The sequence below is a fragment of the Mastomys coucha genome, unplaced genomic scaffold, assembly GCF_008632895.1.
Source record: "Mastomys coucha isolate ucsf_1 unplaced genomic scaffold, UCSF_Mcou_1 pScaffold14, whole genome shotgun sequence".
Taxonomy (NCBI): Eukaryota; Metazoa; Chordata; class Mammalia; order Rodentia; family Muridae; genus Mastomys; species Mastomys coucha.
In genome coordinates this window covers 105301164-105317363 of record NW_022196896.1, presented here as the reverse complement: position 1 = coordinate 105317363, position 16200 = coordinate 105301164, and the positions used below count along the sequence as shown (strand labels likewise).

General features: G+C 41.4%; 1 protein-coding gene across 2 annotated transcripts in view; it reads left to right on the top strand.

The window, feature by feature from the left end:
- Nucleotides 1-14172, top strand: part of Ap1s3 (adaptor related protein complex 1 subunit sigma 3) — a 59400-nt gene extending 45228 nt beyond the window's left edge. Inside the window, exons 4-6 of one of the 2 annotated variants that reach the window (XR_004117950.1) lie at nt 8502-8639; nt 9692-9883; nt 13431-13905. Coding sequence is in view for 1 of the 2 variants with exons in the window: in XM_031368134.1 (XP_031223994.1) it covers nt 8502-8639; nt 13431-13466 (174 nt within the window). In the remaining variant the exon portion in view is untranslated. Of the gene's footprint in view, nt 1-8501; nt 8640-9691; nt 9884-13430 lie in introns of both variants that reach the window. The other variant, XM_031368134.1, reaches the window with a different exon arrangement.
- Nucleotides 14173-16200: the final 2028 nt, after the last annotated feature.

Here is a 16200-nt window from a genome sequence, read left to right as displayed (position 1 = left end):
CCCCCCCCCCCCCCCCGTTTTTTTCCTATGACATTGCTTTCTGCTGTATCGGGAGACCCCACCTTGATTTTCCTCCTCCCCTGATTTTCCCTCCTCATCTCATCTTTTAAATGCTGTGCCTCTTTTTCCAATGTGTCTGGATTCTTTCTCTAAGAATCTATTGCCAAGTGACTCTTCTTTGATGATCTTCCCTGGCCTTCTTCGGCCAAATGCTATGCCCATCCTTTGCAAAGCTGCTGTGTCTGGTGGTTAGGATTTGCCATTTCTGAGAATCCTTCAGTGCGAAGGATTGGACTCTTGCCTTTCTTTGCCTGTTGCTAGAACCTACCCGACTCTTCAATTTAAACTTAAAGCTCATCTCCTTCATTTCCATCTCACTAGCAGTCTTAGGGTTTCGATTGCTGCAATGACACACTATGACCTAAAAACCAAATTGGAGAGCAAAGGGTTTAGTAGCCTTGCATGTACATATTGCTGTTCATTATTGAAGGAAGTCAGGGCAGGACCTCACACAGGACATGACCCTGGAGGCAGGAGCTGATGCTCTGGCTTGCTCAGCCAGTTCTTCCAGCCCAGGGATAGCAATACCAACAATGGGCTGGGCCCTTCCCCATTGATTACTAGCTGCACAAAAAAAAAAAAAAAAAAAAAAAAAAAAAAAAAAGCCTTACAACTGGATATCATGGAGGCATTTCCTCAACTGAGGCTCCTTTGTCTCTGATGACTCTAACTTGTGTCAAGTTGACACAAAACCAGTAGCGTACTAATGTAGTTGATGTACTTGATTTAGGTTTTACTTTTAGCTTCTTATTGGCCATTTCTATCCTTACACCCTTCTTTGCTTCTCTGCTTGGCCTGTTGGTAAATACCTTTTTGTTGTTGTTGTTTTTTATAAATCATAGACCTAAGTGGGACATTACTCCTCACCACCAAAAACCTCCACACCTCTGAGGCTCTAATGCAAGCTTTCGGGACAGCGATAACCAGACCACTCCTCACCTTTGCTGAGTTCTTTCCTTTGTACTGCTGTCCTTACCTGCAACTCCAGGTGATGCAGTAGCTTAGAGCATCCCACTGGGTGCAAGAGCAGGTGCAGTGCAAACCTGGCCCTTCCCTGAGGTCATAACCTTTGACCCCTGCCCACAACTCACCACACGTTAGTACCTCTGGGCCAGATTTTTAACAAATGTGGACCAGACACCAATAGAATAGGCACTGTTGCAGGAAAGAAAGCCATCAGAGCTTGGAAATGTCTCTCTAGCAGTATCCTCACATCTGTGGCCATGGATGTTTATCAAGTGATGTTGGGAGAATTGCTTCCAGAAGATTCTTTTTTTTTTCCTTTTGATTTTGGGAGTTTTATGCTTTCTACATACTTATCTGTAATTAATTAATTAATTATCTATTTATTTATTTACATCCTAAATGCTGTCCCTCTCTCCTGATCCCCTTCCATAGAGTCCCTCCTCCACTCCCCTTTCCTTTTGCCTCTGAGAGGGTGCACACCCCCCCACCCTCCCCCCCGTATCTCCCTACCCTGGTGTATCAACTCTCTGCAGGATTGGGTACTTCCTCTCCTGTTGAGGCAGGACAAGGGAGCTCTGCTACAAACATGCAGGGGACCTCTGTCTAGTTTGTGTATGCTCTTTGATTGGTGGCTCAGTCTCTGAGAGCTTCGAAGGAGTCCAGGTTAGTTGACTCTGTTGGTCTTTCTATGGGGTTCCCCATCCTCTTCAGGGCCTTTAGTCCTTACCCCAACTCTTCCATGCGAGTCCTTGTTCTTTATCCAATGTTTGGCTGTGGGTATCTGTATCTGTTTGAGTCAGCTGCTGGGTGGAGCCTCTCACAGGACAACATGTTCCTGCCTGTAAGCATAACAGAGTATCATTAATAGTGTCAGGGACTGCTGCTTGCCCATGGGATGGGTCTCAAGTTGGACCAGTTATTGGTTGGCCATTCGCTGCATTTCTTGTAGACAGGACAAAGTTTGGGTGGAAAGTTTTCTGGATGGGTTGGTGTTTTTGTGCCAATACTGGGGGTCCTGCCTGGCTACCGGAGGTGCCATGTCCCCACTGCTGTGCATTTCAGCTAAGGTCACCTGCAGGGACTCCTGGGAGCCTCCCCCATGCCAGGTCTCTGGCATGTCCTAAAAATGCTTCCCAACTCCCCACCCCTGCCGGTTTCATATTTCCATTCATTCTCCTGGCCCTCTGGGCCTCTCCTGTCTCTTTCCACACTTGATCCTAATCCAGCCCCTCTTTTCCCCTCCCCACCCCTCTCCCACCCAAGTACTTCCCTCCCTCTGTCTCCCATGACTATTTTATTCCCCCTTCTAAATGGGACTCTTTCATTCACACTTGGGCCTTCCTTCGTTTAACTTCTTTGGGTCTGTGGGGTGTATCATGGGTATTCTATACTTTATGGCTAATATTCACATATCAGGAGTACATATAGTGAGTACATGTCATCTTGGGTCTGGGTTACCTCACTCAGGATGATATTTTCTAGTTCCATTCATTTGGCTGCAAAATTCATGATGTCCTTGTTTTTAATACCTGAATAGTCTTCTTTCTCTGAAACTGAACAGACAGCATTTTTCTTTGGAACAGTGGGAGTAGTTTCTAAGACAGGGTCTCTCTGTATAGCCTTGGCAGTCCTAGAAGTCACTTTGTAGATTAGGCTGATCTTGAACTCAGATCCTCCTGCCTCTTGTGGGATTAAAGGCGTATGCTACCACACCCAGCTTTTCCTTTTTTTTTTTCAACAGGCTTCACAATAACTAGCATTGGGCAGGCTTCTAAATGAATTTTCTCCCTCAGTTGTTGTCAATATTCAGGAATAATAAGAAAGTAGCACCATGACTTCCTGCCTCAATACGTTTTTTTTTCTTTCAAAGCAGTGCATATATAATAGCATATTTTAAAACATGGGATTGTTTAACTTTACATTTTCTTTTATTCTAATGAATCCTGACATTTCTGGCTCTTTTGAAATGAACTGCAGCTGGGCCTTTTTCCAAGGGCCTGAAGGTGTTTCTTGAAGTCTGAGCTTTTGTGTACGATTCTCTCTCTTCCTCATTTCTGGACTCTGGGTTTGACCTGCTGTTTCTGTGGTTTAAACCAACTGCACTCATGTGACTTGAGGCTGAGTTTGATCTCTCCGTGCTTATCTGAAATTCAACCTGATATTTCGGACCATATAATTTCTTAAAAGAATTTCAAGGCCTCTCCACCAGTATCTAGGCCCAGAGAGGTTCAGAGTAATCCCCTGTGTCTCTAGCATTGATTCTCCATCCAATTCTGGCACACCCCTAGAAGCTCTATCTTTGTCATGAATCAAAATTTTAATTCACTAAAACATTCGGTGAATTTTTCATTAAGCTGAGAGCACTTGAGGGCTCTATGCCCAATAGGTGTTTAATTCTTACTAATTAACAGTGACGACCAATAGTTTCTGGGACCAATCCTCATTGACATCATCTCAGAAACACGATACTTCTCTGGATTTATTTTTCTCTCGTGCTAATACCGAAGATTTCTTTGAATCCTGCCCTTATATTATACAGGGGGGGAAAGTTATACCTTGAACATACTGTATTTTGGAGACAGATAGATCAAAATCTCTGTTTCCTAATTTGAGTGATGTATTTTATAGTGCCTTTCAATTCTAAGGAGATTATCAAGGATTGGGCAGTTAATCTTTCAATCTTCAGTAAGTAGCATTAACCCCAATTTATAGATGCTAAGAAGAAATACCATGGGGTCTCAACAGTAGATAAAGGGATTTAGACATTTGCTGTATTTCCATTCTGCATGGCAGCATGAATTTTGATTGATATATTTGGAGTGGGTGGATGCTTCTGTCCCAGGAAGCTTTTGAATCTGACCTAGGAAATTTTTCTTTTGTGAGAGGAAGGGCATTAATTGTCTTGACTCTGGTGTCTGCTCACTTAGTAACCAGACCCAAGATTTCTGACCTTCATGAATCTCCATCTTACTGATGAGGAGATGACACTAAAATGCTGATAAAAACATTTGCACTGCTAAATACATGGGCTACTGTGAGGGTAAAGACAGTTGTTAGGAAAAGTGTATCAATTATTGTTCATCATATGTTGCATTGTAATTGGTTTTCAAGTCTAACTCTGTCGTATTTCTTATTATCTGAGAAATTTCCTTTGTGTAACTTGAAACTTCATGTATTTACTCAAAGGGGAGTTCAAGGGCAGATGCTTCTCGGACTTTACGCAAAAGGATTTAGTTGATGAACTGTCAGAAATAGTACCACAGTCGTAAGTATTCTGTGTAAGAGAAGAGCTTTAAGCCATACTGTAGTAAAACAAACCAAACAAACAAACAAAAAATAGGAAGTATGAAATAAAATGTCTTTTTTTTTTCTTTGTCATTTTTAAGTTGTATTCCAGAATCTATATACATGGGGAAATGGCAAAGAAAGGTTTCTTGGCTATTACATAGACTGTGAAGGAGGATGAAATGTATATCACTTGATGGGTATGTACACACACACACACACACACACACACACACACACACCCCTTTCACACACAGTTCTGCATGTACTTGTATACAGGACCTTAGGGTAGAATTTAGAAATATTTCCGTAATAACCGAAAGAACCTGGACTTTGCCCCGGTTCAGCACATTGTCACCTCTACTTAAGCTTAGCTGGAGTTGGGCTGCCGACTAGAACTTTGGAGTTGCCGTATTCGAAGTACCTGCTCACCCACAACATTTGCTGTAAAGGTGTGTGTTGTGTGTATCCGACTCTGCATACCTCCTTACCTTATTCCTTGAAATTAGATGCAGTGAATTGAAGATTGTCCCATATCTATTGAAGAAACCTTTAGGTTGGGAGGGACAGGTGAGTGTGCTCTGAGTGGGCCATGGGAGGTTCCTAGTGGATTTGTAGGAATGTTTGTCAGGTTACCTGGCAGGGCTCTGTTCATAGTTCATCTTACCAAGGCTCCTGTCTGCTTGGATTTCTAGTTTGTACCTGCCAGGAATGCTGAGATTTTTCTGCTGTTGTTACTCTAACCCCCGACTTCTGCCTCTCCTGGCCTCTAGTAACTGATTTCTTTCTTTTTTCCCTTTTCTTTTTTTTTTCCTTTTTTTTCCTTTTTTTTTTTTTTTTGGTTTCGGTTTTGGTTTTTCAAGACAGAGTTTCTCTGTGTAGCCTTGGCTGTCCTGGAACTCACTCTGTAGACCAGGCTGGTCTCGAACTCAGAAATCCGCCTGCCTCTGCCTCCCAAGCGCTGGGGTTAAAGGTGTGTGCCACCTCATCTGGTTTTATAGTTTGCGTTTGCATTTTGTGTCTTTTAGATTGGGAATTGCAAAAATTCTTTTTGCATTGAGAAATTTATATGGTTTTGCAGTAAGAGCATAAAAGAAAGGGATTTGAAGGAATGGCTCAATTCTTTCTGGCCTGTGCTAGGGTAAGGGCATAATTAAACATGGTGGCTGGTGGCTTGTGTGACTATGGCAGGTGATAAAGACAGGCACAGGAAAGCAGAGAGGTGGGGTTGGCAATGTGTCACATGGGAGAATTAAAATCTATCTTGAATCCTAGACCTCATACAAGGAGAAGGGAGAAGCGTTTTCACAAAGGGTGACTGATTATGGTCTTAGACGGGCAAAGAGATTACCTAAAAAGATCATCACAGCAAACCCGATGGGAGGGGTTGCAGCTGTGAAGTGGAGAGATGGGAGGCTGGGCATTTATTTAGATGGTAGAATCAATATGATTGGTAACCAAGGTAATGGTCAGGACCAGGGGAAGAAGAGGTGCCTTACTTACGGTTACTGTTGCAGTGATGAAACACAATGACCAAACAAAATTGGGGATGAAAGGATTTATTAGGCTAAGGCATCCACATCATAATTCATCATCAAAGGAAGTCAGGACAGGAACTCAAGCAGGGCAGGGACCTGGAAGCAGAAACTGATGCAGAGGCCATGAGGGGGTGCTGCTTACTGGATTGTATCCCAAAGCTTGCTCAGCCTGCTTTCTTATAGAACTCAGCACCCTCAGTCCAGGGATGGCACTACCTACAATGGGCTGGTACCATACCTATCAGTCAGTATTTAAGAACATGCCCTACAGGCTTGCCCAATCTTGAGGCATTTTCCCAATTGAAGATCCCTCCTTCCTTATGACTCTGGCTTGTGTCAAGTTGACCTAAAACTAGTTAGGGCGAGAAGAATGAATGGAGGTGGGGAAATTAATGAGCTCTTGCATGAATTAGATGAACTAATAAGCAAAATTAGGGAGTAAAGGAAGAAAGCGTTAGCTAGAGCTCAATTTGGGTCTCAGTGATGTAGAATGAAGAATGCCCACGTAGGCATGTAGTCAGCAGGGGAAGATGGGTAGATAGAGAATGGTGTTTACTGGCCAGAGCGGCTGTGAAGTAGAGGAATGTGAAGCATTGCATTTGGATGCTAGAATCAAGAGGGATTGAGGACCAAATCAAGAGGGCAGAATTAGTTGGATGGAGGGGAATGAGAGAAGGGAGCTCTCACCGTGAGACCCACTGAGGTCATCCAGAAGAGGATGTGTATTTATTGCAAAGAGAAGGAGCTGTGCAGAAAAATGCCAAGATTAAAGAAGATGGATGGCCAGTAAGAAAGCCTCATGTGGAGGACACATTAGCTGTTCTGCAAGTTGATATGTCCCAAGCATCCCATAAATAATTATTTTTAAAAGTGTTTTTAAACATCACACCTATTCATTTATTTTGGTGGGGATTGTATGCTTGCTAGGGCATGTGTACAGAGGTCTGAGGAAAACTTGTGGGGATAGGTTCTCTCCTTCCATCTTGTGGGTCTTGGTGATCAAACTCAAATCCCAGGATTGGCAGCAAGCACTTTTATCCCTTGAGCTATCTTGCCTGATCCACCAGTACTTACCCATCAAACACCGGGTAGTGGGGGAGGAGCAAAACAGAATCATCCAGAAGGTCTGAGAAGGAATCGTCAGTGTCAGAGGAGGACCATTAAATGACATAGCCAGGCTTAGGTGAGCAAGGAAAATCTTGTCATCAAGAAATAGATTGACAGGGGCTAGAAAGATGGCTCAGCAGTTAAGGGCACTGACTGCTCTTGCAGAGGTCCTGAGTTCAGTTCCCAGAAGCCACATGGTAGCTCACAACCATCTGTCCTGGAGTTCGATGCACTCTTCTGGTGTGTCTGAAGACAGCTAGTGTTATACATAATAAATCTCATAAAGAGAGAAAGAGAGAAAGAAAGAAGGAAAGAAAGAAAGAAAAAAGAAAGAAAGAAAAAAGGAAAGAAAGAAGCAGATCTACAAGGGCATCAGATGCTTCTGAGGTGAGCTTGAAGGAGGATGGGGGACTTTCAGCTAGATGGTTTAAAGAGAGCAGCATCAGTTGGGCAGGTAGGGTGTGAGTGCACAAAGAGTCAGTTTTCAGTGAGCAGTGCGGAAGACAGCAAGAACAGTGTGGAAGCATTCTTGGGATGAAGTATCCAGATTATGGGGATGACTTTACTTGGTGATTGAGACCTGTCAAGTCTCTCTGTTGGTCTTTGACCCCAAGTTAATGTGCAGTTTTGCTAACTAGAAGCTTCAGTATCATGTGGGAATCTGCTAGTAGTACAAGTGTTTAGACCTGATCCAGACCTGCTGACCTCATAGTCCAGGAAGTAGGGCTTTCGGGAAGAGTTTTTTGGAGCCTTAATGGGTGAATTTGATATATTAAAAAACTGGCAGTTCACTAGCCTGACGGCCAAGATCATTAGACCAAGTGCAGGAGAATTGAGATCCTGGACTTGTGCTTAAAGAGCAGCAGGGACCCAGCATCTGCTCGTGCATGTGAGCATAGCACCTAGAGGTCTCCCTCCCTAACGATTCTCATATTTTCTGTTACAACAAAAAACACTGCATTAGTTAACTTTCCCATAGTGTGCTGAAATACTATGACCCAAAGCACTTATTGAGGGCAGTTTCTTTTGATTTCTAGTTCCAGAGGAGGAGTTCATTAAAGGCAGGGGAGGTATGCTAGCTAGCATGGCAGGAGCAAGAAACTGAGGGATCACCTCTCGGACTCACACAGGACGTAGAGATCTGGAGAGTGTGAATTGGAAGAGGGATGAGGCTATAAACCCCAAAGCCTGCTCCTGCTGACCTGCTTCCTTTAGCAAGGCTGTAACCTCAAATGTTCCATAACCACCACAAGCGCCACCTGCTGGTGACCAAAGGTGCAACTTGAGACTATGGGGGACATTTTTCTTTTGAACCACCACAGATCCTAGTATCTAAAGACATGTACTACTTTAATAGAGTTTACCTTTACCTTTGCTAAGGTCTAGAATTCTCTGCTCCCATCTTTGTGTCCTTGAAATGCCACGTGATATTTTGTGTTTGGATATCACTTGAATTGAATGACAGTGTTGGAAAAGCTGGAGATGGTGGCAGATGCCTTCTTGATTCTACTGCAAATTGATCAAAACTTTTTTTTTTCTTACCAGGTCTGTGAGCTGGATATTATCTTTAATTTTGAAAAGGCATATTTTATCCTTGATGAGTTTATAATAGGTGGAGAAATTCAAGAAACATCCAAGAAAACGGCAGTCAAGGCCATTGAAGACTCTGATATGTTACAAGAGGTCAGTATGGTTTTCTATGCCTGGGGTGATTTCAGCACTAGATATAAAACAGTGAGGACTGCGCCCACATTTTGTTTTGAGCATAGCTTCCACTTTAAACAATTTGCATGTATTAGCTTACATTCTGCGATTCTAACTAGGTGTTAGCCTGTTTTTTTAGTGAGCGAATAGAGACTTGCCGTGAAATGTTCTGCTCATTTTCTTAGTTAATAAATATGAAACAGAGCTTTGGACCCTCGAGGTCTGGTCCTGCTTGTCCTATTTGGCTGAACTTTGGGTCTGAAAATATCTTCCCCTCTGAAGTGGATAAAATGCTTGGTGCTATTCTTTGCAAATGTAATTTTATGAGATGTATAAAAGACTTTCATTAACATATCTGCTCTACCCTGGGAAGGAAGAAGACCAGCGCGTAGTTATTTCATTTGCTGGGCATATTAGAGCTGTGTTATCGAAGATGGCATTTGTCATTTTAATTGAAATTTCCCACTTCTCTTGGGAAGGCCTTAGGTCTATGCGTTCTTGTTTGCATGAATAAATCGGGAGCACTGGTAGCCGGATTGCAGAGGTATAAATGGGTCCTGAAGCCCGCGCTTGGTGTTCCTCCTGACTCTGGTTGCTCATAAATATCCTGGGACTTTTCTTTGTAGAAGCATCCCAGATTTGAATCAGACCAAACAGGGGAACGTAACCTACATTAGTTCTACAACAACAGTCAAAAAAAGAGCCAACCCTTGCTTTCTAAACTAAGGTACTTCTGACCAGTCCTAAACCAAGCGGGTTTGTGGGTACCTAGATTCTGTCTCAGCTCCCCATCAATGGCAGTGAAAAAGGGGACATTTTCTCTACTCTACTGTTTTTTTGTTTGTTTTCTTTTTTCTTTTTCTTTTCTTTCCTTTCCTTTTTTTTTTTCTTCAAGACAGAGTCTTACTATGTAACCAAGGCTGGGTTTGAACTCTCGACTCTCCTGCCTCCGCCTCCCGATTTGCTGGGGTGACAGTCATGTACCACCCCTGGCCTCAGTGGGTTTTTCCATCTTCCTGTTTTCATAACAGGTCAAGAGTCAAGAGGATTTCAAGAATTATAAAGCACCTTTTTAAAATTGGTGCTAAAGTCATTCTTCCTGCTATTTGGAAATAAGAGACTGGTTAAATTAATAAGACATTAGGCATGATTTCCCAGCACCTGTCTTGGCAGTACTGTGAGCTGATTACTTACTTCTGCCGGTGGAGGGACTCCATCCTCAGGTGAGTGCCAATGAAGGAAGCTAAGGGTGGGCTCCCATAAGCAGCTCTGTGTTTGTCAGGCCAATGCATTTATTGCCAGAGTTGTCGTCCCTTCAAAGAAATGCACTGGACCTCCCTGAGTCTTACTTGACTTTTTCAAATGCCATAAGAAGGGGGATTTTATGAGGTACTGAAGAAATCAGTGGTTTGGAAATTCCACAAAGGAACATTTATTAAACTATGCTGGGGTGGAAAAGCAGGGAGTAGGAAGTCAGGGTTGATCCCCAGGCTCTCCTCTTGGTCTTCAAGATGGAAGCTCCTTATAGAAGGGGTCCAGGGTCTTTGGCACTTCAGTAATTAAAGTTTCATGAATTGAGGCCAAGGCACAACTAGGCTATTTCAAAGTCCCCTAACTGCAGGAAACAGGTTTTTATGAGCTTTCAGTGAATCTGTGTTTCTAGATCCATTTAAATCCTGGGACCCGGGCATTGTAGGAAGTGAGCCCTTTTACACTAAGGCACTAACTGGTCTGTTCCTGTCCCTGGTGGTTGAATGGATAGTGTGAAAGGTTTCCTCAGAGACCATGGATTAAACGTTGTGCCCAGTGAGTAGGCAAGGTTCCGGCTGTCCTTAAATGTCACTTGTTCAATGAACAGAGTTGGCCAAATGAGAATGTTACTAGTGTCCTCATGGCTCTGGTATCCTTCCAGTGATGTCAAGCAACATTTGGGGGGCTGGGGCGCTGTTGAGAAGTTGACTTTGCATGTATGTTCTGCTCTAGGAAGTACGAAATGTATAGGAGAAAATGTTAAGATTGTATAAAGGAGAAAGATTGCCCCTTTATTTCTTGACCTCTGAGAACAAATGTGGTCTAATAAGCACTAGAAGTTACTAGAGGCTGAGAAAGGCCATGATAACATTGTCTTCTCTTTCGAACAATGGCTCTCAACCTTCCTTAATGCTGTGACCTTTAAATACAGTTTCTCATGTTATGGTGACTCCCCCATCCCCCGGCCATAAAATAAGTTATTTTGTTAGTACTTCATAACTATAATTTTTTGACCGTTATGAATCATAATTTAAATATCTGATATGCAGGATATCTGATATGCGACCTCTAAAGGGGTCATGACCCACAGTTGAGAAACATTGCTTTAGAACAACTAAAAACCCTGAAGTAGCTCTTAAGGACCCTCTACCCTGCGATTACACCTAGTAAAGCTTTCTTAGGACAGGGGAGGAAAACCAAAGTTATTTTCACATATTTACTAAGAAGACCCAATAGTCTCCAGGTGCTCAAAGCTTAGTCTGAGTGTGTTTTCAGGTTAGATGTTGCTAATCCAGAAAGTCTAATTGCTTGAGGGCGATTTATATGGGAGAGAGTAGCTGCGATGTGGGTGGTCTGATAAAGTTAACAAAGACTCAAGATTTTGTAATTCTCAAGATTACCCGATGGGGGCAGCCTTTAGTGGCTATCTTTACAGACAATACCCTATCAAGAGGGGAAGGTCAAATGAAGTTCAAGCAATAGACACACACGCGTGGATGCATGAGGAGCCCCCATATTTCAACCTTCAAAGCATAAACCAAAATTATAGAGCAGTAGAAAGTAGCTGTTTATCAGGTGCAAATGTGTACCACCATAGCGTGGGTCCCAAGATCTGACTCTAGGCGGACTCTCATGAAGGCGTGGGAGGACAAAGATTTGACACTGTTCCAGTTTTAAGTCAGTTCCAAGCCTTTTTAGTGGCAAGTTTAAGAAAGCAACAAACCCTTACATTGCCTCCTCATGCTCCCGGAGTGAGAGCAGGACTCAGACAGGGCAGGTTAGGGCAGGGTTCAGGCCCTGCGTCACCTCATGCTAACTAACTCAGGGCAGATAACCAGAGCCCAGTGGACCCTAGAGTCTGTGAGGTGTCCCCTTCATGTCCTTTGTCCATCTCATCAAAGGACAAATAGCCCGATAGGGCCAGGCAATGTGTTCATATAGTGAATTCATTTTAGTCAAATTTGCAAAAGTAAGGCATTTTAACTGCAATGACTATATAGCTATCAAATATATAAGATTGGAGTATCTAGCAAATAGAGCATGTTATTCTTCTAGATTTTGTCATCTTTTAATGTTGATAATGTGCTGTCATCTCTTAATCTAAATGAATTTTAGACTTGATTTGTTTTGGATCTTTCTAAATGGGGATACGTTCAATAAGCCCTACAAAACCTGCCTAGGCTGTGGGCCGGTTTTGACACCCCAGTCAAGTTAAAAGAAAAGAATGGAATATTCAAGAAGAGACTCTGAGCAGATGCCCTGGGGTATGAGATGCCCTGGGGTATGGGCCTTTCTGGGCCAGTGCTCAGTTAGGAGGCTGACAAGCTTTGGAGGAAGTGTGGCTGACTAAGCGTAAATAATTTCATCAGTGTTATACTGGAATTCTAAAGAGACACAGGAAGCAGTTAGAAACCCTGAGTTTCTGACTTGGGGATCCTCTAGATCAGTGGTTCCCAATCTTTCTAATGCTGTGACTCTTTAACACAGTCCCTAATGTTGTGGTGATGCCTCAGCCATAAAATTATTTTGTTGCTACTTCACTACTGTAATCTTGCTACTGTTATGAGTCATACAAATATATGCTATACAGGCTATCTGCTGTGTGATCCTTGTGAGGGTCATGACCCACAGGTTGACCTGCTCTAGACAATCTTGTTGGCCACTAACTTTGATCTCTTTGGCCCACGCTGCCATTCTTTCCTGGAACGTTCAAAGGTGGCACACATGTTGGGGTGGATATTTAAGCATGGGTTGCTAAGCAAGTTGACAGCGATTCACAGTGACTTAAGGTATTGTCTAAGGATAACTTGCTGTGTTATCTTGCCCTTGTTGATATAACCTGGGACATGGCTTTTCCCGTATGTATCTGTTGATTAGGAGGGAGTTAGCAGTACCATCGTGGAATTTGACTTGTAACTGGGAGGTACAAACTCAAACACTTAAAAGAAATGATGAAGACAGGACAGGAAAACTTTGGGGCTTACTGGCGAATGTGGTAACTGAAAGAGGGTCTGGATACTTCGGAGAAACTCTCTTCTAAAAACATGGCAGAAGAATCATGAGATGTTTATCCCCTCGATTGGGTTGTAAGTTGAATGGAGAGGTTCCTACACAGTATTGAAGACAACATATATGTTATGTTGTATACTTGGGCTTCTCTAGGCCACACATGCCTGTGTGTGGTCCTCACAACCGTTTTAGACACATGAACTTTAAATCAGTAGTGATGTCTCCACACTTGTTACTCTGACATCTCTCTTCCCAAACATCCACTTCCTGATCAAGCTTAGCCCTTTCTCAATGAAAAGTGATACATGTCCAAGCAGGCGTAGAGGTAGACAAACGACATTCAAACTTGCAATCGCCTTCAGCAGAATGCAAACGTTTATATCTATGTATGTTTTTGAATTTTCTTTTTCAGTCTTGCAAAATAAAGCAAAAAGAATGAAAGGCAAATCATGGGCTGCTAATGCCTGTGGCTTGAAGGGAATATTGCTCTTAGTCACTGTTCTCTTTCAGACGATGGAAGAATACATGAACAAGCCCACGTTTTAAGTGTACAGTCTACTTGAGGATGCTGAACGCTCCATGCTGTGAACCTACCAACAAGCAACTCCTTGAATCCAGTCTCCGCACGGCCTCTGGCACCACGCCAAAAAAAACACGACTTAAAGGGATTCTGTGTTAGCTAGCAAAAACTTAAAGTTGTTAGCAAAATGTCCTTATGGTTGCTATGTGTCCGTATTGTACTGTCTCATCAATACTCAGACTGTGGCTCTAGCTGTTTCATGTAATTGCTGCAGATTGAATAGTTGCTTGCTGTGTTTTTAAGTCCTTGTGGTATTTTTAAGGTAATTTCAAATATTGGTTGCAATATGATAATTTTTATTGCCATTTGATCTTCTACCTGTAGGCTGACAACTGCTTTGTGAAAACACACAATTTTGAATGTAAAGTATATTTTATATAATAAATGCCTTTCCTAAATGTTTAAGAGTGTACATAAATTCAGTTTATGTTAATAGCTCAGATTTCATATATGATGCTTAGATATTTTTAATATGTTCAATGCTACTATAATTTCAGGTCAGATACCATGTATATGACTTTAATGTCTTGAATTCAACTTTTTTTTTTTTTTTTTTTTTTTTTTTTTTTTTTAGAATTGGGATAAAACTTCATAAGAGATTTTGATGTCTTAGAATAAAGTGCTAGATCAAGGTTTTAACTTTACTTTCAATTGAATATAAGGGACATTTCAGTAAGGTTGTGGTTTCTATAAACTATATATTTATTAAGGTTTCTAGAGATCTGGAGATGAAATGTTACAGCATCTCCTATTTTTACCATAATACCGAAAGAAAGAGCTATAGCAATATGTACATAGCAATAATTGTGATCTCTACTACTTTTTATATCTCATGTTCTAGTTACTCCTTGTGATTTTTTTTCTTTTTTTTTTTAGATATTTTATTTTCAGATATCTCATTCCTTGTGAGACTTTAAAAAATATTTTTAACGTAAGGTGAATGTTTAGGGCTTCCTCAGGCCATGTGTATTTTCATTGTACTCTTCATGGGAGGTGACTATTCCTTTTGTTTTTCTCCTCTTCAGAAAATATTTTCTGCTGACCATAATTACTGTGACCATGTCACCTTCATGCTTCTAAAACAAAAGCTCTGCACAGCCAGGGACCGAGAATGCTCAGACACGAAGCAGGATCTAGCTTGTAGCATCTGTTCCAGGTGTCTCTGGCTGCAGTTTTGTATATGTGTTGTGTTCTCCATGTCCGTGTCGAGGTTTGGGGACCTTTGTCCCAGAGTGTTAGAACTCTTGTGGTTTTCCTAAGACAATAGTGTACTTGGTACTTGGTTTTGTATTCTGAGGGAGATCTCTTACAGCGGACTCTTAGAGAATGTGGTTGTCATTCATCTCATCAAACAAACTTAAGGGAAGATGGCAAGAACAGAGAAGAAGAGCAGACAGACAGACAGACAGACAGACCATTCCTTAGTGTAACCATTTATTTAAAAGCAATAATTCAGATTGCATATGAGCTAATAACTGGGCTTTTAATAGCTGATATATCTTCAAATTAATATAACTTTGGTGATGTCTGTTCTTTCTGAACATCTTCGTTTCGGCAGTCTTTGGTTTTGTGCATTTAATGTTTTAAAAAAAATGTTGAATAAAGATCTTTGTTTTTCAAACATATTTGTAAAACTGAACTTTCTGTAACTTCAGAGGTTTTCCAGTTCCTTCCTGTTGTTTTTGGAGGAAAGTATCTTTTGAGCTTCATTAAATGTCCTGCTTATATTCTGGATAATTTCATATTTGGTCATGTCTAGGTTGCACAAGAATCCTTCCTGTCAATGTACTCATAGAAAGTGATCATATTTATGTGAGGAAACTCAGGGGACTTGGGGAACAGCTTACATGAGCTTTAGTGAAAAATCATTATGTATGTTTTCTTCATTATTATAAGATTCTGGGCTGGAGAGATGGCTCAGCAGTTAAGAGTACTGACTGCTCTTCCAAAGATCCTGAGTTCAATTTCCAACAACCACATAGTGGCTCACAACCATCTATAAAAGGATCTAATGCCCTCTACTGGTGTCTGAAGACAGCTACAATGTACTCATACAATAAAGTAAATAAATCTTTTCCAAAAAATAAGATTCTAAAAAAAATTACCCAGTGAAAGAAAAAAATAATAATGGATTTGTATAAAACATGCAAATAAAAGGTTAAAATATGTTAATGATGAGCTTGGTGTGCTTTCATGACTGTTTGATTCTTGCAATTCCAACCTTGGTTTATCATAAAATCCCTTCAGAATTTTTTGCTACTTACCAATAAGGAGAAACTCACAAGTTGATAGTGCCTAGGAGAAGAATATCTCTTTCTTTTCCCCCTCCCCATGTTCCACCATTCCCACACAGTGTGGTAACAGGATTTCTTTATCAGAGGTTGAAAAAGCAATCAATCTTTCATTACTTTCATTAACAAATGTAAAGACTTTTTTAAATATATATATAATAAAGTAAATATTCTCATCTTGAAATCTTAAAATAATAGGAAAACGTTCAACAAACACACCATGCTTTGAAACCTAAAAATTCTTCCAAGATGCTCATTATCAATCCTATCATTGGTGAATGGCATTGAATTTCACCTCTCCAAGGCTTCATCAATAAACACATTGATAAAGGCTGGTGTATCTCTCCATATGGTTCCTGCAGTTTTTGATACAATACCTTCAGATGTTCTGGGGTACATAAAGGAAGAC